This window comes from Barbus barbus (genome assembly GCF_936440315.1).
Source record: "Barbus barbus genome assembly, chromosome: 1".
In the NCBI taxonomy this organism is placed as follows: domain Eukaryota; kingdom Metazoa; phylum Chordata; class Actinopteri; order Cypriniformes; family Cyprinidae; genus Barbus; species Barbus barbus.
In genome coordinates this window covers 23,847,065-23,870,052 of record NC_136729.1, presented here as the reverse complement: position 1 = coordinate 23,870,052, position 22,988 = coordinate 23,847,065, and the positions used below count along the sequence as shown (strand labels likewise).

Below are 22,988 nucleotides of genomic sequence, written 5' to 3'. Positions count from 1 at the left end.
GTCCAGAAACCACATAACAAATTCTCTCCATATAACAGGTCTGCAGGAACTGCATTAAAATGTAAAAATATTCATAGATGTCTTGTGCTGTATATTTTAAAATTTAATGTAATCTTTTAAATGGTTAGACCACTGTGAAATGCAGCAATGCTAGACATCTTCACAGATATTTTGGTAGACATTGCTTTTTTAAATATCAAAATTACACATATGAATTATAAAATATGTCTGGTCATATTGTCACTGCCCAGTGAAACAAGAAAAAACTAACAATATACTGCACTAATGTATATGGTACAGGACAGATAAATGCCTGACACCTGGTGGTCATTATTTGAAAATATAATGAGCATTTCAGGCAATGCATGTTGATTTTGCAGGCAGACCCAGACACTATCACTTCACAGCACACCCAACCTTATATTGTAAATTTATATTTGATGAAGGATGTGTGTATCATATGCACTGATGTTTTTGTTGCTGTAAATGTGTGTATATTTGTATTGGTGGGAAATATGTGTGTATTATGTGTACTACAGCTTCTGGTACAGTCTGTGAAAACAAATTTCCTCTTCTGAGGACAATAAAGAATGAATCTGAATCTAATAATAATGGTAAAAATAATAATTCAAATTATGCATAAAGATGGTATAAAACTGAAAATAAGACAGGAGACATTGGGTTGCATCTGCAAATTTTGTATTTTGCTTCATTCTAACTCTACTTTAGATAAGACAGAAAAAGCAAGAGGTTCAGAGCATAGATACATACAGAGTCAGATCCATACACAGATACAAATCAACTCAAGCCGCATGGTGATTACCAAAATGCATTGGAAATAAAAAAATACGTCCTCCATATTTACAACCAACATTTATCATCAGTCATATGTACAAAGGGCAACCAGGGCAGAGATACACGTAATACCAGCAACAATTACATTTTTAAAGCATAAACTCCATCATCAGACTGGGCATTAGATTCAATTCCAGAACGTTCAGACATTCTGGAGTTCCAGGTTTGAGACAAATTTTCTGTGAACATTATGTGCAATGAAGTCATAAGGTTTCCATTTATCGTCTTTGAAATATACAAATCAACACAATGTTTTTCCAGTTCATTATTATTATTACACTAAAGAAATACATATCGATGGGTGAGACGACTATAGCAGAGGCCGTGATGTCTCTAAACTTATGGCTCTTTAAAACTATGGTGAATTCAGTTTTACACTAAAAATAGGATGTTATCTACAGTTTTTCATTGTGTTCTGGCACATATACCACAGATTAATTTATAAAAACTGACAGTGACAGAATGCCTTTGTGACAACCACTTTCATTACTATAATTTAATTAGAGCGGGAAAAATGCATTAAAATACGTCTATCAGTGGCTATCTTTAGCTGTACAATAAAAATAATATTGTGGCTGTAGCATCAGAGGACATCATGAAAAATTATTTAAAAAAAACTGAAAGAAAAAAAACCCCAAAAGATTTTATGATTAACAAATAGTTTCTAAACAGTGACATTTATCTCATAACAAAATTTCTCTCCTTTAAGAAAAAAAAAAACTTTTGTAAAACATATTTACACAACTGCACTATCGGTATTTGTGGTGAATTTTACAGTGGTCAAACAGTTCGCTCATGAACAGTATATAGACAGTCTAGACTAACATTAAAAAGATGGATTCCATAATCAGAAAAAAATGTGTTTAAATAACATTCATTTTTAAAGAGGTTCACTTTTCTTAATGGGAATATCGGTTTGTTTTCACTTTGTATCCATTATAGCCAATGTTTTTATGTGGATTGTGCAGAATTCTTCAGAGATTGAACATGGTTAAACGCAGACAGGATTTGATCGTCCCTGTTCATTTTTCTCTATATATACAAAACTTTCTTTACACAGAAATAAAGATAACAGAAAAAAACTGTTTAACAGTTATGACAACAAGATCATGTAAACTTTACATCATCTTTAATTAAAAAAAAACCACAATAACTTTCATAATTTTTTTGTGCATAAAATAAATATGCTCTTTTTTGGATGCTGCAAATACTAGAATATATTATGGATAAAATTTGTAATTCAGTACAAAAGCCTCTGCCTTTTAAAAGTAGAAAACAAAAATAAAATGCATTAATAAAAGTAAGCAGAGTAAAAGAGGTTTAAGAGGGAACTAAGTGGTTAGGAGCTTTTTAAATATGACTACAAGAAAAAGAATGCGAAGGCACTTAAATCAATTAGTTTTCCTAGTGCAAAACAAGTGCAATCCAGCTTAAACTTATTAGGGAGAAACAAGCCAAGATGGCAGAGGAAGAAAATCCTGTCAAAGCAAGTTTTGCAAAACCACAACGTACGTCAGGCACCTGTGATTACACCTGCTGGAAAACATTCAGAGATTTAAAAAGAAGTTCTTTGGGATTTAAGTAGGGATATGTAGTAAATGGACAGTCTCATGGCATTTTAAGAAGATCAAAACAAACACTCATGAACTTTCCCTCCCACACCCTGTGTGTGAAGTGTTTAGTGAATTTAGAGCTGTAGGCTCACATCCATCTAAAACAGAGCAGCATCTACAACCGCCCACATCCTCTCTTCTCTCTCTTAGTCCTTAAACTCAGTGCTTGCTGGTAAAGGGGAGTTTCAGTGTATGGATGGACCCATTTCTCTTCTCACAGTTCTGGGGTTGAATGTCATTGGAATGCATGTCAAGAGGGTTGGATCGTGGTCATGAGGCTTGTTGGTTTTTTAGGGTGGGGTCAGGAGACTCAGGGTCGGTAACGGTCAGGGTCGAGGGCCGAGTAGTGCAGGATCAACGGACATCAGTGGAGGCCTGTGTGATGAGGCAGCTCCACCCAGAGGGGTTAGAAATATTCAGCTCCTCCCTCAGGATCCCGCTTTCTGAGAGAAAAGGGGCTATTAATATTTATTCACAATATACACTAGCGTTAAAAAGGCTTTTTAATGTTTTTAAGTCTCTTATGCTCATCAAGGCTGCATTTATTTGATCAAAAATAGAGTGATACGACAATATTGTGAAATTACAATATTTCACAATTATTACAATTTCTAAATTAAATGAAATAAAAAAAAAAGAAATATTTTCAATATATTTTAAAAATGTATTTTGTTCCTGTGATGGCAAAGCTGAAATTTAAGCAGCCTTTACTTCAGTCTTCAGTGTCATATGATCCTTCGCATATAATTCTTATTATCAATGTTGAAAACAGTGTGTTGAAAGTTGCAAAGATCATCATTAGTTTTTAATACGTTTTTAAACTATGTACAAGTCTTTACTGTCAGTTTTGAAAAATTTAACGTCCTTGCTTTCACAAAAAATATTAGTCACGCCAAACTTTCAAACAGTTTGTTAAATATGTACCATATCAGTTATCAGTCAATATTACATATTCATAATCGAACAATACCTGTACAATAATAAAAAAAAACGTTCTCCATCATCAAACATGTTAGGTTAATCTTTAAAACACTAAAAATGAAATAACACTTTAATATAATATTTGGCAAATCTCAAAATTAATATCCATTTTTCATAATGTACAGTACATTATAATGTTATGATGCCTAAATTATTTTCTAGCATTTAAAACCATTGATTTGACTTTGTCTATTTTTAATGTACCCTTGCTATGTGTACTACGCTAAACTAACTGAGACTTGTTATAGCACTTGCATTGCTCTTTTGTTGATTTTAATAGCTTCTATTGTCGCTTTGCATGAAAGCATCTGCTAAATAACTAAATGTAAATGTAAAGTAATGTATACAGACAAAATAGTGTAAAATTTGAACATCAGCTATCAGTTATCCGCCATAACTCAAAAATAACTATCAGCTTATCTATATCACCAAATTTTTAATATCAGTGCATCTTTTATAATTTAGATGCCACAAACTAACCCTGAATGGATTAAAGTACTGTCAAAGTGTGTCTCACCTCAAGTGGTAGTGTGGTTCAGGGGGACGGAGTGGGGCCGCGGATGTGTTGCTGTAGCTTGCAGGCTCTGGCTGGGCCTGGCTCAAGTACCTGCTCACAAGAGCAGAATGTTCCTGCTCATGGCTGTCTTTCACGTCCTGTACATGTCGCGGCACCCCCTCCATCCTCTCCACACTCAGCACGCCCCTGTGGCTGTCCTCCAGTGGGGCACCCTCTTCATAGAAGAGCAGGCTGCGGGAGCGGACTACACACACAGAGAGAGAGAGAAAACAGTGTTACTTATGTCATTTGTCTTGCATGATATACAGTATATGCTTATTTTGGACTCAGAGAGAGTGTGAGAAAGAAAGAGCAAGATTTGGAGTGAGCTACTCTCTTATGCGAAACAACACGCATTTTCGGTTACTACAGCAACCCCATCGCCATCATACACGGGCCAAGTCTGTAGGGCCATTGTGAAAATGGATGAGGCATTTGAAGCCCCTTTCAAGCGCAGCTTTGATAGAACCGAAAGGAGGAGCATCTCGCTGCAGCCCACAAGATCCAGGGGGCGTGGTTGGATCCAGATCCAACTCCTCCCACCTTACATATACCTAAACCTACCTATCTCCACCCCCTGATCCCTAAACCCACCTCATCTCCACCCCTAAACCTACCAAACTCCACCCCCTAGATGTGGGTCCAACCACGCCCACTGGATCTTGTGGACTGCAGCGAGCCCTACTTGACCGAAAGAGATGAGGCTGGGTGTGTGTTGTAAAATTGAAAGAGGATTATAAAATCGGCTAAAAGGGAAGTAATGATTTCAATCTAAAACTCTCTGGGATGTCTGACAGTAATTTTAGGGTGAGAATGGGCACTGTCAGCCCAGGAGCTCCGTTAATAACCTTTAGAAGAGAGATGGCACTCTTTCAATCTCTCGTGGGGGGAAGTGCTGTCGAAGATACACAGCTATTAGTTGCCTGGATAATTCAGTGTGTCTGATAACCTACAAATAAATGCTTCTTTGCGCATGTGTATAGAAATGTAATCAAATCATCCAATGTACAGAATGAAAATTGATCTCTGTTGACACATTAGGGGCAGGGATGAAACATACCCTGGCTGGTGGTGTAGAGGTCACCTGAGGGTAGCGGTGCGGACTTCACCGTGTGTGAGGATGATGAGGATAAGGAGGAAGAGTAGAGGGAGAGCTCGGGCAGGCAGGGAGCCAGCGAGCCCAGCACCAACACAAAACACAGCGCCACCACCTGGCCAGGAGGAGGAACCACACACACGGTGAGCACACCGCCCCACTGTAATCTACTTTGCACTACAGCTCTCAGAGCAGCACTGACCTGCCTTTAAAGGCATAGGATCAAAGCACTAAACTAAATAGACAAGATATTTCATTAGAATAGTTCAACCAAAAATAAAAATGTACTCAGCCTCGGGCCATTCAAGATGTAGATGAGTTTGTTTCCTCATTGGAACAGATTTGGAAAAATTTAGAAATACACCACTTGCTCATCAATGGGTCCTCTGCAGTGAATGGGTGCCGTCATAATCAGAGTCAAAACAGCTGATAAAAACATCACAATAATCCACAAGTAATCCACACGATTCAACTCCATCAATTAACATTTTGTGAAGTGAAAAGCTACATGTTTCTAAGAAACAAATCCATTATTAAGGTGTAACCTGAAAATGTTGCTTTTGGACAAAATCCGTAATAATGCTTCTTACAATGAAAAAGTCATTACCCTGTTGTCCTCGTACATTAAAATCCACTAACATGTTTGTTTAGAAGAGTTTTGGACTTTTAAATGTCACTTGATCTGTGCATATTTCTCCCCTGATTCAGATGAGACAACGTTTTCACTGGAGAAAGCAATATTATGGATAGAGGACTCATATTGTAGCAGGAAGCAACAGTTCCCTGTTGAAAAAGCCAGCATATGCTGGTTAGGTATGTTTTGAAACGTGGCTGCTGGTTTGAGATGGTTGACCTGGTTTCAGCTGGTCCTATGCTGGTCCTAGCTCCTGCTCAGGACCAGCTTAGGACCAGCACATGACCACCTTAAACCAGCTCATAACCAGCTTAAATCAGCTCAAACCAGTAGCCATGCTCCAAAACATACCTAACCAGCATATGCTTTTTTTCCCCAACAGGATTTGAAGTTAAAAAATGTTTTAATAATGATTTGTTTCTTACAAAATGCAGCTCTTCTCTTCACAAGATGTTAATTGATGGACTGGAGTCATGTTGTGGATTTTAATGCTTTTATCAGCTGTTTGGACTTTCATTCTGATGGCACCCATTCACTACAGGGGATCAATTGCTGAGCAAGTGATGTTTTGCTAAATTTCTCCAAGTCTGTTCTGATGAAGAAACAAACTCATCTACATCTTGGATGGACTGAAGTACATGTTGAGCAAATTTTCATTTTTGGATGAACTATTCCTTTAAGAGTCTTGTTTGTTAGAAAGAAATACTAAGAAAATGTGTGTGAATACGAGCAGGTTGAAATAAATGCACGTGTTTGTACAGTATATGTGTGTATATACCATGAGACAGGTTCCGGTCTGCGTGGAGGCGATTTTGCAGGACCGAGGCACTTTTCCACTCACTAGAGCCTGAAGTCTTTGTAGCTGTTGTAGTAGAGACCTAAAGATGATACAGAAAGCACATCAAAAAAGAAGACTGATTAGTAAATTCTTTAGATCAGGCTGTAGGCAGCATATTTGTCTGCAGGCTATGTGTGTTCTTCTCTGAGCCGTTTTGTAAGCAGGATCTTCTTATTCTTAAGCTCAGAGAGCATATGAGGATAATACAGTTCTTACTCGCCACAGTGTTACATAAACTGAACTCCCCTTCACACCACTCACACAGTCTCTCGCTCTCCACCTCCTCCTCAATGCTGCTGTATGCGTGCAGTGGGTGTTAATTTATTTCCCCTTCAATTATGGCATTCTTCAGCAGCCAATCAAACATGCGCTTCCTCTTTTGCTCTCACACACACTTATTGATGTGACCCAAAACAACACAAAGTCAAACACAACTGCAACACTTACAGCCACAAGATCTGTGAGTATGATATAGTGGCATTCTACACATACTATCTTTTGCAGTTTGTATGTAGTATGTATGGAATACTTAGACGACCTAGTACAAAAATATGTGTTACACAAGAACAGTAGAGCAAACTGTGTGAGAAAACGCATTCAACCTGGCCTTTCATTTTCAGTGTCTTGAATGAACTGGAATTCAAATCAGCCCCACACTTTTCTCTTTCTTGACTTATTATATGTGACCCTGTTTGTGAAATCCAGGCTAAAGTCTCAAAAGCTAATTATGAGATTACAAGCATCAACGTTTGATTTCAACCATTATTTTCACTATGATTATAATATTTGACATGGCCTTACTCAGTCAGTATTAAAGATATCAAGGTTACATTTTCACAGAATGTTCTTTGCCTTATGAGGGATGATTTTATGTAGAAAACAGTAAATCATAAAAAACTGACTGTAGCTGGGTTTACACAGGCAGGGTCACATATGATTACAATTGTACACAAAATGACACAAGAAATGTATAATAACTATGTTTCAGAGATTATAACTGAACTGATAAACATGTATATCCCCCCAGTATACAGTACATAAGCAGTAACCTGTGAGCCTGTGTTTGTGCATGTAATCTCAGCAGCAAACTTTCTCAGAAGAAATGATTCAGTTACAAAACGACGTTGAGCTCCCTCTAGTGGAGTAACAAAGAAGCAACATCTCATGCAGTAATGAGGAACACCACCACCAGAGAGAGCCATTGCAACATGTTGGAAAACAAAACAAAAAATACTACTTTGCTATTTCATCATTTAGCAGACTCTTTTATCCAAAGTAACATACAGTACACTTATAACAGAGACAGTCCCTCTGGACCCCTGGAGTTAAATGCTTTTCCACTTGACTAGATCACCCCAAAACAAACCTGTATATTAGTTTTCACCTAAACATACACATACAGAATCACTCATAATGAGTGCTGTAGACCAGTCTAGCTCTAGACAGTATGTTTTCAGCATTGAGAGGGGCTCAGGTTAGTAGGAGGGGCTCCTACTAACCTAGCAATAATAATCTCAATTTGATTGTATAAACAGCGGTTTTCTTCAGATTAATACACAACCCACCCACTAACACACAAACACCCCCCCCCCCCCCCCCCCGCTGTCTCTTTGAATTCTCTTAGATAACTCAGAAGGCTCTATCCTAATAAGAATCGGCAGAGCGCCAACACACACAGTCTCTTTATCCTGTAATGAGGGGCAGGCCGGCACCGTGCTGCGTGCTACTTTAAGTGTGTTGTTAATAAGGGGCCTGTGCCAGTCCTCTATAAAAAGCATTACTATATACTTACACACATACTTATGTCACTCTTACCTACATACTAAAAGCACTGATGACAGTAACGTGCTACAATAAAGCTTCAAAACCTGAAACAATGGTGAAATATAAACAGTACAAAAGTTCAGGGTCAGTAAGATTTCTTTTTATGTTTTTGAAAACCGCTTTTTATTATGCTCACCAAAGCTGCATTCATTTGATCATAAATACAGTAACAGAAATATTGTGAAATATTACTATAGTTATACTTTATATTTATATAGTTATATATATTATAATATATAGCTTTATATTTTATTTTATATATAGTTTATATTTTATATTACTATAGTTCTAAATATTACTTACTGTTTTCTATTTGAATATATTTGCAAATGTAATTTATTCCTGTCATCAAAGCTGAATTTTCAGCCACCATTACTCTAATCTTCAGTGTCACATAATCCTTCAGAAATCATTTGAATATGTTGAAGCTGCTCAAGAAACATTTCTTATTATCGTTTCAATGTTGAAAACAGTTGTACTGCTTAATATTTTCTGTGGAAAACAGGATACATATTTTTTTGTATACTTGATGAATAGGAAGTTTAAAACAACAGCTGTTATTTGTAATATAAATATTTTGTAATATTATAAATGTATTTAACTATCACTTTTGGTCAAAGTAATGCACACTAATTTCTTAATTCTTTTTTAATTTCTTAAAAAAAACTTTGAAATGAAAATAAACTTTCTTACATGTCTTTGATAGACAACCCCAAAAATTAAAATTCTAAACATTTCCAAACCTATATGGCTTACTCCCCCCCCCCAAAAAAAAAAAAAAAAAAAAAAAAAAAAAAAAAAAAACACTGTAAAAAAATAAATATATATTCCTTAAAATTTACGGTAAAAAAACCAGCAGCTGTGGTCGCCGGAATTCTACCGTAAAAAATACGGTAACAACATTTTAGGTTTTACAGTTTTAACTTAAATTTACAGTTAAATACCGTAATTTCATTAACTGATATAATGTTAATATACCAACCTATTGAAGTAATGAAATCTGTTTTGTACCTTTGATATACACTCTCATCACCACCTAGATTTGGTGGTTATCAAAGTCACATGATGAACCAAAGCCCATCACAAGCAGCTTTTTCTATGATGGTGTTTAGTGGTTGTGTGCACCTTCTATATATATATATATATAGAAGGTGCACACAACCACTAAACACCATCATGGAACATTAGATGTAACATACAATCCTAAGAAACATAACTGATAAGAAAAAACTAAGAAACATAGTTATTTCAAAGAAAAACATCAAATTCAAACAAAATTTGAAATGCAACGCAGGGAATTCTGGGAACGTCAGTTTACGGTTTTCCCCTGTAAATTTTACAGGAACTTACCATTAACCATTTAACAGGTTTTTACTGTAGCATTTTCACAGTTTTTACCATTAAAATCATAGTAATTTTTTACAGTGTACCCTTATTTTATGTTTGGCAAAAGAGAGAAACTCATACAGGTTTGAAACGACATGATGATAATTAAAATTATAAAAATTAAACAACAGATTTTTAATTTCAGGTGAACTACCCCTTTAAGAGCTGTTCTCTTCAATAAGGTTTTACAGTTAATCCACAGAAAAAGAGCTGACTTTGATAACACACAATCCCCCATGGTGCTCTCTCTTTCGGTCTCTCTAAACAGTAGGAACAGACAGCACCCTGTCGACAGCGCCTATGTTCTAACTAGGCCACCCAGGAGAGAATGAAAAGGTGCTGCTCTATGTGATCAGAAGGGGAGGTTAAGACCTGCGTGCATCTGGTCCAACTTAGCAACACCTGCTGACTGCGAAGAGGCTGCTGCGTACGTTTACCGCAAATACGGTTACAATTAAATTTATTAAAATCCACCTATAAAGTATTCACTGTGATTAAACACAAACATACACATATGGTATCTCACCTGTTGGCATTCTCGAGAGTCTCTACTTTTTTCCACAGTTCATTGTTCTCTGAAGTATAGTTCTCAACTCTGAGGAGGAGAGAGAAAGTGTGTTATTGCACACGGTCACAATGACCATTGACCATACGTATAACCCTGTCAGCTTGATGGACTAAAGCATGGTGGAAAAAACAGTATGTGTGTGTCCAGTGTGAGCCCAGTCTCTCCAGCACATTATCCAAACCCTGAGAACCTAACAGCAGCATAAAAGGGAAAATGACTCATGCAAACGCACACACACCCCAATGAGTGCATGGACTGTAGCCATTGGCTGCATTCACACAACAAAAGCCATAAAATAGCAAGCAGGATATAGAGCATATTGCAGGGAGTGAGAGACAAGAGAGGATTAAAGGAGAGGAGGTCATCGAAAAGAAAGAAGGATGAAGGCACCAAGAAAACATAGAGGACAGTGGATGCTAGACAAACAATGCAAGAGGAGGGGAAGAGAAAAGAAGAGCCGTCAGAAAGGGAGCGAGGGAGTAGAAGAGGTAGAGAACAAAGGAGTAGAGTAGAAGAGGCAATTACTTTTTCTCCAAACACTCCACGTATTCCTTCTTCTTCCTGCGGCTTTCCTGTGCAGAGATCTAAGAAAAAAAATGTATCTACTTAAGCATTACAGTATTATGTCTATATAGGTATAATGCACCAATATCATATAAGAGGAGGATTCTAACTGAACGTATTCAATATTAATAGTATGTGATCATAAGTAATACCTTGTTTTTGATTTTCCTGCGCACCCGTTTGAGGGCTTTCTCCTCAGTTTTGGTGAGCGGTAGTTTGTTGGGGACAGGATATCCCTCAGCGATCAAAGTCCTCTTCTCTTCCTCTGTCAGCATCAAAGGGCCTGATGTTCCCTGCAGCTTCTGCATTACAACACAAGTCAGCGTTTTTCACTCTGTATTGAAATATGTGTTCAATATAGATATAAGAATTTCCATCTAGACTGTATATACTGTAATGTCACATGGTGAAAATGCGTTTGACTCACATGCGGGGCGGTGAGGAGAGGGGACGAGGAGATGGCTGTGGAGGTTCGGGCCTGTAGCCGGGCAGGGCTGGATGGAGGCAGTGAATGTGGGCTCTGCAGGTGGCCAGGGCTTAATGGTGGCAGTGAATGTGGGCTCTGGGATCCGTCGCTGTCGCTGCCATGGCTGCTGGGAGGAGTGGGTGGCAACCGCAGATGCTCATCTGTTGGAAAAACAAAAATACGAGACACACGTGACTCTTTCATTTGTGACATTCACATCTTAATGATCAGGTTTGATTTCGTACATATGCTACACAAACACGGCGACCCATCAAAATAGAGTTAAAATGGGGTTTTGAGCAAAGCAAGGCCAAAGTGTGAAACTGAAATTGAGTCTATTCACCTGTCATCAGGAAAAGCCAATAAAGCCTAATCCTTTGGAAGCTTTTAGGCATTTCGCACACAGCACATGCATGAACAATGCTTCTAAGTGTGGTGAGTGTTGGACTCATCATGTGTTTTGTCTGGACATGTTCCATTATATACACAGAACTGCTTTAATGCTGTTGTTTCTGGATGAACAGAATGAAAAGACGTCATATTGTCACACAGACAGCGCACACACAACACTTGCAGGTGCTATAAATTGCTTGCCATTAGCAGATTTTCATCCAAAATGACATGTGATGTACTGAGGGGACAGTCACACTGGAGAAACGTAGGGTCATTTGCCTTTTCTCAATAAAACAATGGTGGTGAATTGAGAGCTGGTGACTTAACTTAAAACCTAAAAATAGTCTAGAACCAACTTCAAACACTAATGTCTATTAAATGCAGGGACTGTATATGTTTGCGGAACATACACAGAGATCTACCGTATCAATATCATGACCATCCAGTTACTTTACTGTTCAAAAGTTTGGTCAGTCATTTTTTTAAAAGAAATGAATACTTATGTTCAGCAAAAAACTTTTTTTGCACTGCCTATTTATCAAAGAATCCTGAAAACGTGTTGCTGTTTCCACAAATTATTTTTTAACATTATAACAACAAATGTTTGTTGAGCACCAAATCAGCATAATAGAATGATCATGTGACACAGAAGACTGAAGTAATGCCTGCTGATTTTTACAAAAAAGTACATTTTAAAATACATTAAAACAGAAAACATTTATTTTAATTTGTAATCTTTAATATTTCAAAATATTGTCATTTTACTATTTTTGATCAAATCAAATGAATCCTTGATGAGCATAAGTTAATAAATTAAAATAACTGACCACAATATGCAAACAATTCACTCTACACAACGGGCTAAAATGCAATTCTCAGAGGTTACATAAGAACCTGGTTTTCATCAATGGGCCATTCAGAAAGGGCTAAAGTTGAGATCTGAGAGATTGTCAAACACATGCAAAAGTTAAATAAAGAAACACTCACACTAAGCCTCATTTCCTCTGGAAAAGGAGCACACCATTAGAGTATTTATAACCCTGAACTGACCGTAGAGCGAGGGAGCAGAATAAAAGTGGACTAATTTGCTTAGTTTTCCCATCTTTAAACTAGTGTGGAAGAACTGCAAGTGCTATATGTTGAGTACATCAGCTTGTTGTTGTGTATCTAAAGTAGCGGGCTACTTTAGAACCTTGTATTTAAAGGACAGTCATGGTTAAAAGACTAGAATTGCTGTGCCTTCAGTGCTGGGCCCCAGCATAGGTTGCTGGAATGCTACTGTCACTACTAGGCATGTTAACTATAACTATTTAGCTATAGCTAAACCAGCAAGACTCAATTGGTCAAACTGTTTCATCACAAAGACCTTACTGTTTAAGAGCAGAGATTTCACACCCACCTGAGGGCACACTGAGGAACTGGTTCACCTCTCTGGGCTCTGCTTTGATGGCAGGAACGGAGTTTGAGCTCAGGCCTTTGGAAATCTAACACAACAAAAACAAAGAGCAAAACAATCAACATGATGACATCAAAGTTTCCTGGTCTTACACAGCGAATCGGTGCATGTTTGTGCTGTACTATATTTTAATATTTAATCAAAATGTTCTCACTACTAAAATTACTTTCTTGTTCTGCTGATAAAGTCAGGTCTCACCCTACATTTTTTAATTCGTTAATATCCTGTTTCACTTAAAAATATGGCACAAGGAGGAAGTGAAATTAAATTCTCATTCATTGCAACAGATGCTTATTTGAAGTATTTGTGAAAGAAGTATCTTGTCTGTGTTTTCTCACGTTACAGCAATATGTGGTACAGAGATATCATTCAGCTTTATCCGAGAGCCTTTGATGATATCAGGCTGCAGTGGTTGGTCTGTAGTATTTGATGATTTCTGATGGTACTCAACTGTTAGGGCACTGGACTAAATGTGCTCCATGCTGGATGTCTGAGACAGTAAACACAGCTGAAGGCAGACTCAAACTGTTTACACTGACAGAGCAAAGGCTACCCGCTTGCTAACCACACACAGTCTGGCCAGCGACCAACCATCATGCACAAAGTGAGGTGACATGAGCCTCAGATCAGAGGGGCTGTTGTACCCTTCACTTTTCGTCATGCCTCCCTCTTATTATTTTCTGGGTCAGCAGACGGTATTCCCCACCAACTTGAGCTGTGTACAAAGAGACTAAAATACTGAACTGTAAAAATCGCAGAGGTGTGCTATAAGCTGGAAAGTTGTCAAGCTATATAATAACTTGCAAAGCCATGACACTTTATTGCCATATCCAGAGTTTCTATATAATGAAATGTTACACCTGGCTCAAAGATGTAACATAAAGGGAGACGACACGGCGGAATCAATTTCAAACATAATATTTATTACAACAAAACATAATACTACAAAATTGGAGCACGGCTCTGGCAAACTGCTCGAGCAACAAAGGAGCAGCCGCCCCAACGAACTCTCGCACCAGGTTTAAATAACAGCCAAGACGAGCATCAGGTGTGCTCCAGTCACGCCTCAATCACAGAACCTGCCAATGAAAAGAGAAAACAAAACACCCAAACCAACACAATCCTAACAGAAAGCATTCTTATGTATTTAGAGACTGAACAATCCTTACAAAGTATCAAATAAGTGCTGTTGATATGCTATTTATATTTAGTACAACAGCGTGACTGCGATATTGCTAGTTGCAAGTTGACATAGAAAATGTTATACAAAAACATACTTTTTTTCTGTGTTACCCACACCCAGATATCCCTGTTTATTTGTCAGCAAATGTTTGCCAGTTTATGAAAAATGCTACTTTTGCTGACAAATTAATGGGATATCTGGGTGCAGGTAACACTGAGAAAGAATACACACTGTTCATTTACATACACTACCAACATAATAACAAGATAAAGCTGGTTAAAAAAACTTAACCTTCATTGAATCAGTTGAGTCAATGATTCAATGACTCACTCATAAAAACAATCGCATGATAAGTTCCATAATGAATCGGTGTTTTAAAATTTGATTCTGTCAATGATTCAATGAATTGCTCATAAAGTGCCCAAATATGCTTAATAAATAGTAGGCTAAGAGCAATATGGGAAAAGAGTAGCATGTATGAATTTATAGTATTGATAAAAAAAGCAGGTATTAAGTACCCAGTTGGTCTACTGCTTCTATCACAAGATGTCACAGGAGATGGCAGTGAAGCAGCACGACTAAACTGTAAGTCACGTGACACTGAAAATTTTGGGATGTAGTATGTCCAGACTGCATTCATACTACACACATTCTTACAACATAGAATTTTTTTATTAGTCCAATTTAGTACCTCCAGTACCAGTATGTGCACTGGGCACTTGTTTCTACAAGCTGGTGTAATGATTTAACATGTGGAAAGAGTCACTGAAAAATCTCTACAACTATACAGCCTGTCAGCCTCAAATCCGAGGACTGGAACTGATTCATAAAATAATACGGTCCCACTTTATATTAAGTGGCCTTAATTACTATGTACTTGCATTTAAAATAATTGTTTGATACAATGTACTTATTGTGTACATACATGTTTTTACACTTTACTTATATTTAAATACCTGCATGTAATTACACCTGTAATTAATTTCTGTAATTACATTTCTAATTACACTGTTGACCCATCCCTTACACCTCAAACCAAACTATACCACCAAACCTGTCCTCAACATCAACCATATCCCACCTAAATAGCAGCAGAAGTGTTTTGCAACACAATATGAACACAATATAATAAATAATTGTTCTTATTTTTTTGATGTAAGTACATAGTAGTTAAGGCCACTTAATATAAAGTGGGACCAATAATACACAGATACAAATAAACTGTAAATATACAAAATAGAATCTCTCAAAAGTGTCTATAAAAACATATTTCAAATAGCCTTCCTCCTCTTCTCGTCAAGCTTCATTCAAATTAAACTACAGAAAAATCAGGTCATATTCTGTTTTAGCTGGACCAATAACTTGGACTAATTCAACATTCCAAGGTGGCCTCAAAAGGTTCCAAAGCACTGCCTGAAGATTATGTAATTTATGCAGATCATGAATTATAGTTATTATGGTGCTCCATGCCTTAACGCCATGTTATTTATGGTTTGTGTTTATCTGGTGAGAGCTGCTCTTCATGTGGCACACGGTCACAGTGTCTCCATGAGGACGCTCTCCAGTACAGCTGCATTCTGACAATACAGCAGAACCCAGTGGGATGTCAGAGCAGCTTTACACCATGTGCGTGTCTTGCTGCCCTTCTTAAATAAAGGACATGTGCTTATAGAACCCCATCCATCCTGAATATTATTTAATCTAGCCAAGTTATTCTTAACAGCACGTCTAACTTGTTAACTTCTAGCAAAAATGTTCACACAGCACAATCCGGCTCACCGGAGAGGGCAGATTTTACAGGAGCTGGCGGAAAGTCTGGCCTAAGTTAGTGTAAAGTCAGGGAGAAGAGAACAGTTCCATGGCTCTGATGCTCAAAGAGAGTCCGGTGCCAGATTCGAGAGGCCTCAGCAGCCACAAAGAACTAATCTACTCTCAGCTCAACACTGATGCTGCTGGAGCCGATTCCCATGCTTCAGTAAGTTCAACTCCTCACACTCGCACTCATATTGTGAACATGTTCACTGGGCAGAGAAGTGGAGAAAGCTGCCAGCTGAGCAAAAGAGCGCATGAAGCACGTGTGTGTGCATGTTTTTCATTGTCATACTAATACAATGGTCCCTTTGGTGTGCAGTGTGTGTAAGGTTCACCATCATTAGCTCGATTACATCTGTTGATATCCACATTAAAATAACATCTACCTGACTGAGAAAACAAGTATTTCATTCTAAACGTCGGTTTGCAAGATGTATGATTGCCATTTTTACCTTCTCCCCAGTGTGGTTTCTCTGCGGCGGAGGGGCAAGAGTGAGGGGGTTTGAGCAGGTGCTGGTGTTGGCCAGAGGGGGCGATGTATCAGGGCAGTTTTCTGACATCAGGCTGGGCTCCTGCTTCACTAGAATGGCTGTGAGATCTTGACTGAATGACCACATCCCTTCTGAGTCTGAGGAAAGAAATAACAGGCTCAAGCAAACAGAAAATAGAGAAAAAGGACTAACTGTTACATTTTAAAAGTTTTGTTAAAAATGCTTTGGGGAGTGACACATGGAATGTTGATAATTAAGTCTCTCAAAAGACTCAATCAATCAGACGTTAAAAACAGAGAGAGCTACTGAATAAACAGAATGCAGGTTTCTCAAAGCACAGTTTAAACAGTTGAACTCGACAGTTGACATGCATGTTTACATAGATTAACAAATTAAAAAATAAATTAACATTGGAAAAAATAACCACAAGTCCTGTGGACAGTGGGCCACAGATAAGTTTATGTAAAATGAAATGAAACCACAAAATCAATATACTTTTTACTGTCTATTCAGTGCTTCAGATTATCCACAGTGTCTCTGAATTTTCTTCATTTGAGTTCTTCATATCCTTTTTTTAATCTATTTAATCAGAATACTAATTAAAAAATACATTTTAATCCATTGACAGCAAAAATATATAGAGGCCTATATTAATAAATTACCGTGTCTCAGACAATATTTAGTAATGTAACGACATCTGTGTGTTTTTTGTTTTTTTAAAGGGCCTTATGGGCAAATATCATGCAGGATGTTAACATCATGGAGGATATTGCAATCAATGAGTGATATTTCCAGGAAAGTGACAAATTTCACACTCCAGACCCCATGGAGGGGGTTTCATACAGATGCAGGTGAGGAAGACAGACTCAGTTAATGAACGGAAGGGTAAAGCAAACCAGCTTCTCTTTATACTGTTAACACACAAGCCTATGGTGTGGGAGGGGTAGGTGGGAGATTGGGGGCATGTAGGGTGGCTAGAGAACAGCTCGACATGTCTGGACGCTTCAAAGGGGAGAAAAGCACAGCATATAGTGGAAGCCCTCGTTATCACATCGCCCTTGGTAGCATTCGTGTGCAGGCTCCACTGCAGAATCGATAAAACATTATGCGGCCTTGTAAAAGAAGGATGGCAGGTTTTTCATGTTAGTCCTCTGTTAGGGAAGGACATCAGCAGGAGTTTGATTACAACAGGAGAGCAAAGCTCTTTAGGAGTTCTGCTGTTCGTTGGAGAGCGCTGGATTTTATACTTCATAGCTCTCAGTCTGTGGGGAACCTCTGTAAAAGTGCCTAACCCTTCAGTTTAGTACACCAGATTAGACCATAACAGTCTGTCCTTCACCAGGGTGCACTAAAGCAAACACACTCTCATGTACAGCCTCTATTGTGAATAAAGGATTAGTCATCTTTACAGCTTTTTCAAACATGATTAGACCAAAAAAGACTTTCTAAAGGATCTGGTAGATCAGAGGGGTCATCTGTGTTTCTTGGAGCTGTATGGAACCTCTCATTCTCACTGCCTATCTCTCTATTTGTTAAATAAAAATGAGTTTATGGACATCCCTGCTGAACCAAACCAGCACTAACCAGTATAAACCAAATTAACTTAACCTTGATTATAATTGCACATTTAAACTTACTTCTTCCTGTTTCTCCACGTGGTAGCTTAAATGTGGCTTAGAGCTGATGTTACTTAATAATGGGCAAAATTTGTTTTAATTTTACATGCAAAAGTCCCTCCTTGTACTCTACAGAAGCTACGGTGTCCTGCTCACAGGGCACTGTGAGGCTTTGATGTCTCTCAGGACAGCAGGTATCATAGCAGGGTGACTCCAGGCCGGCGGAGACGGAAAGGCGATGCTCATTAGCAGGTTTAAAGTTACTGCAGAGCAACAGGAGACAAAGTAGTGAACCAGCCAGAGCTTACTTTAACTGCCCCCTAAAGCCACTCACAGTCTTTATAGGGGAAGGTTTATGGATTAGAAGGGATATCACACATAACTGAAACACCTGAACTCACTGTGGTCATCTAAACTCCATAGCAAAAACTGTAAACTTTTAGGGGTACAACAGCTTGTCACTGGGGCAGTGCCTTTAAATGGATCTTTGTAACCTATTTACCTCTAAAATGTACATAGTAGCATGTTAATGGTACAGATGGCAGGGTATAGATGGCTGAAATTTATTTAAAATGTTTGACAGCTCAATATCTCATGAGGCCTGAAAATTATAATTAAAAAAAAAAAAAAAAAAGTCGTGACGTATTGTCAAGTATGGTGACCCATACTCGAAATTGGTGCTCTGCGTTTAACCCATCCAAGTGCACACACACAGCAGTGAGTAGTGAACAAATGCACACACACACACACACACACACCGTGAACACACACCCGGAGCAGTGGGCAGCCATGCTGCAGCGCCCGGGGAGCAATTGGGGGTTCGGTGCCTCAGTCGTGGTATTGAGGGTGGAGAGAGCTCTGGACATTCCCTCCCCCCACCTACAATTCCTGCCGGCCGGGGGCTCGAACTCGCAACCTTTTGATTACGAGTCCGACTCTCTAACCATTAGGCCAGGACTTGTCCATTAAATTTACGGTCAGTAAGTTAATTGTTAATTCAATTTATTTCCTGCATTTTACTATTCATTTTATGTTCATTTTTTAACACCTTTCTAATATGCACCTTTTAGGTTGTACCCCTAAAGCCCAACTGCAGCTGTAACCCTAAATGTTCAAATTGTTCTGTAAATTCAGTTCTCTGAGAAAGCACAGAGAGAAAGAAACAATGCCATGAATGTGTTCTGAAAGACCTTGATTTTGGATGCTCATGGCATTACAGTCTGGCTAAATGCATCAAGAAATCCTGCAGTACCTTCATGCTTCTTTAAGGATTTGTTGATTTAAAGCCTGACTGGAAAGAAGCTGCAGTCTGCGCACACACTCCTTGCATAGTCAACCGAAGTTCAGGATGATGCAACTCTCTGAGTCACCCCCACCAAATTCTCCATCTGAAGCTGGAAACCAAATCCCTTTTTATTTTATGGATGTCTACAGTTCCCTGGACTGATCGTGGCGTGTGAGAAAAAGAGGGAGAGTGAGAGAGAGAAACAGACGGACGAACTGACAGAATGAGTGAGCGAGTGTGAGTGTTGGCTGTCTTCCTGGAATTCCCAGCTTCCAATGGTAGACTGAACTCTTGGCTAGAGCTTTGTCAAGGAACCCTGTGCTGCACGGGTGCTCCAGGAGATAAGGAGGAGAGACAGAGAGAAAAGAAAGGGACAGCTGCTGATAGATGATGCTTTGAACTATGGCGTTTATGAGGAGTGTAAAATCGTCAGATAATCTAACACAGAAAGCTGATGTAAGAAGAGGAATGACTAGAGCTGCTTGCTAACCTGCATCATCATCTGATTTGATGGGCATGGAGGGGCTCTGTGGGGCAGAATCCCCGCTGAGAGAGTAGCTGTGTTCTGCCTGGATGTCAGGGTTTGGAGGGTCCAGATCCATATCCAACAACGGGTTCCTCTCCGCCAACAGATGATCATCAAAGAAACTGTTGAAAAGGTCATTGGAGAAATCCTCCATCTGCTCGGAGAAATGCTGGGAAAATAGCACAAAGACAATATTTAATTTTTTTTTTTTAATTGAATTTGACATTTTTTAAATCAGTTGATCAAAATCAACAGCAAAGATATTATCAATAATAGTATGATTTCTGAAAGCTCATGTGGCACTGAAGAAAATTCAGCCATCACAGGAATAAATTACTTTTGCCAGTATATTAAAATAGAAAACAGTTATTTTACATTGTAATAATATATTTACAAAATTACTGTTTTACTGTATTTTTGATCAAACAAATGAAGCCTTGGTGAGCATAAGAGACATTCAGAAACACCTTTCCAACCATAAACTTTTGAAGCGTATCTAACCATAATGCGTGAACAAATAATAATTTGGCTGAATTCATCCCACTCCCTGATCATGTTATTATAAGCAAAGATCAACTCAAATAACATCTGGAGATGCTAATTTGATATACAGCCTCTTTTCAAATGATAATTTAAATAGTCACAGTTGAAATTCAGAGGAACACTGATAAAACCCTTCTGTTATTTAGCCTAAGGTGCATGTGTCTGAAAAGTAGATTAAAAAAGAGAAACGCATTCTTCTATGCATGAGTGCGTTTAGAATGCATGTCGTCATTTTGCGAATGGAAGGACGTGTATGTGTGTCTCTGCTGTGGGGGTATGCGAATGTGTGTTTGCTGAGCCAGGGTGTGACAAAGGTGTGAGAGGACCTGATCGTGTTTACATCCTGGTGAATGGGGACAGGTGTGTGAATGACACACCTGTAGCGCAGTGAGCATATAAACCAGCCGCTATGCACATATCACACGTGCACACATCCAGATTCCCAGCACCTGTATGAGTTCCCACACAAACCCCTAACCACTGCAAGACCTCTCTGAAGAGGGGACTGGGAAAGCAGTGCTGTTATGAATGTTTACTCTGGCTGTCTCTACTCGACCCAGCAGAGATTCCAAAACAACAAACCTGAGTTGAGAATTAGAGGAGAATGGAGTACTGAAGTTCGCAGTATCTGGTCAAACTTGTTGCTCACCATATGGATGCATAAGCAGAGGAGCAGGAAACAAACCCTTCAATGGCAGTTATCTTTATTGTTTGATGAATGACATTGTGGGAACACCCTGATGATCGAGTTTGTGAAATGACGCAGGTCTCCTGCCGTCAGTGCTGGGCTAATCACCACGGTTGAGCATGCATGTATAAACAGTTCCACCACCCTAAAACTTTGAGGTTTGTTAAATGTTCCTGCTCCTGGATGTGTGGGGCGGATATATTTACAGACTGAAGGTGCTATTTCATAACTCTGAGCTGCATATGCTTGCAGGCTGCGTGTTTGTTTTAATTTGCATAGTAGTGCTTTGACATTTTTGTCAAGTAATCCATTAGCCTAATGTAAATTGCAAACATGTTGATCACAACTTGAAACAAGTGATCGCTATTACGAATGAGCTTCGATGGAAACCTGCAATCCCATATGCAACTTCCCTGCATATGGGATTGCAGGGAAGTTGCATTTGTGTACATTTGTACATTTGTTATCAGAGCAGACAGTCAGAATGTTTCTCTAATCGGTTGTATCTCTCTGTAGAGTTCTTTCCTGTTTTGACAAGTGTCAGTTAAGAGTTTCTTATGTGGTGTCTGTCTGGTTTTCCGTTGACCTTACAGGGGCCAACGGTAATGATGCAATGCTGGGGTGCTGATGCAAGAGTCCTGAAATTCCACATCTGGAAGACTCCTCAGAGGAAGAATTCCAGAATGCTTGGAAGAACTGGAAGAGTGTGTCTCTGTCATTAGGGTCAAATTTTTAGGAGAAATGAAAACAAGTCATGTCTCAGGCTTACAGGTAAACCTTTATAAAAAGTAGAATAATGACATTAACAGGATAGTTCTCCCAAAATGAAAATTCTGTCATCATTTGTTCACCTTCAAGTTGTTCCAAACCTGTCTGTATGAATTTCTTTCAGCTGTTGGAAAATAATACTACTGTCAACTTATTGGTTACTTATAGACTTATATCTTATTTTGTGTTCAGCAGAAGAAAGAAACTCCAATACAGGTTTGGAACAAACAGAGGGTAAAATGATGTACCCTGATGAAGTAAATGATGACAAAAGAGAGTCGAATTTCTGCATTTTATAATTAGAAGTCCTCCAACAGTACAATAGCTTCAAAAGGCATTGAAAAAAGAAGCAACTACCAACATGAATCTCATTTCTTTCTATGGTCTCACATATCAAAGAGAAAAGACAAGTGCATGTAATCAGAATGTATACATATACACACACTGTATTTATAAATTCTTAATGTACTTTTTCAGCTTAGCCAATACTGTCGTTTAAAATATTTCTGGTTTGTCACATGGGCGCTCTTCCTAAAATGTTACTAAATGGACCACAGCTGCAGCAGTGCAAAGCATGTGTGCGCAGGCTGAGCAATGCCCTATTTTTCCATCTGATCCATTTTCTTAAAGTAACGTTTGGGTCATGTCCGGGTCTAAGCGGGCTGGTAAACTGCACGGCTGCTCGACTCATCGCATTCCATTCCCTTATTCCAGACCTCCAGCTGCACTCCAGCCAATCGGAGCTCAGTATGCAAATGAGGAGAGGGGAGCTTGTCATTTTGGAGCTGGAGTGCAGGGTGCGCATGGAGCAGCTCGGTGCACAAGAACATAACGCATTAGTCTTTG

The 22,988-nt window shown here is 38.6% G+C and overlaps 1 protein-coding gene across 2 annotated transcripts in view; it reads right to left on the bottom strand.

The window, feature by feature from the left end:
* Window positions 1-683: 683 nt before the first annotated feature.
* Window positions 684-22,988, bottom strand: part of LOC306861778 (cyclic AMP-responsive element-binding protein 3-like protein 1) — a gene marked incomplete at its 3' end in the record, with an annotated part of 33,224 nt that continues 10,919 nt past the window's right edge. Inside the window, exons 2-12 of one of the 2 annotated variants that reach the window (XM_079404251.1) lie at window positions 20,108-20,312; window positions 16,678-16,853; window positions 13,174-13,258; window positions 11,343-11,542; window positions 11,068-11,217; window positions 10,877-10,935; window positions 10,310-10,378; window positions 6,514-6,613; window positions 5,066-5,216; window positions 3,967-4,210; window positions 684-2,911 (exon numbers count right to left, since the gene is read on the bottom strand). In XM_079404251.1, the coding sequence (XP_079260377.1) occupies window positions 2,875-2,911; window positions 3,967-4,210; window positions 5,066-5,216; window positions 6,514-6,613; window positions 10,310-10,378; window positions 10,877-10,935; window positions 11,068-11,217; window positions 11,343-11,542; window positions 13,174-13,258; window positions 16,678-16,853; window positions 20,108-20,312 (1,476 nt within the window). Of the gene's footprint in view, window positions 2,912-3,962; window positions 4,211-5,065; window positions 5,217-6,513; window positions 6,614-10,309; window positions 10,379-10,876; window positions 10,936-11,067; window positions 11,218-11,342; window positions 11,543-13,173; window positions 13,259-16,677; window positions 16,854-20,107; window positions 20,313-22,988 lie in introns of those variants that run through there. The other variant, XM_079404252.1, reaches the window with a different exon arrangement.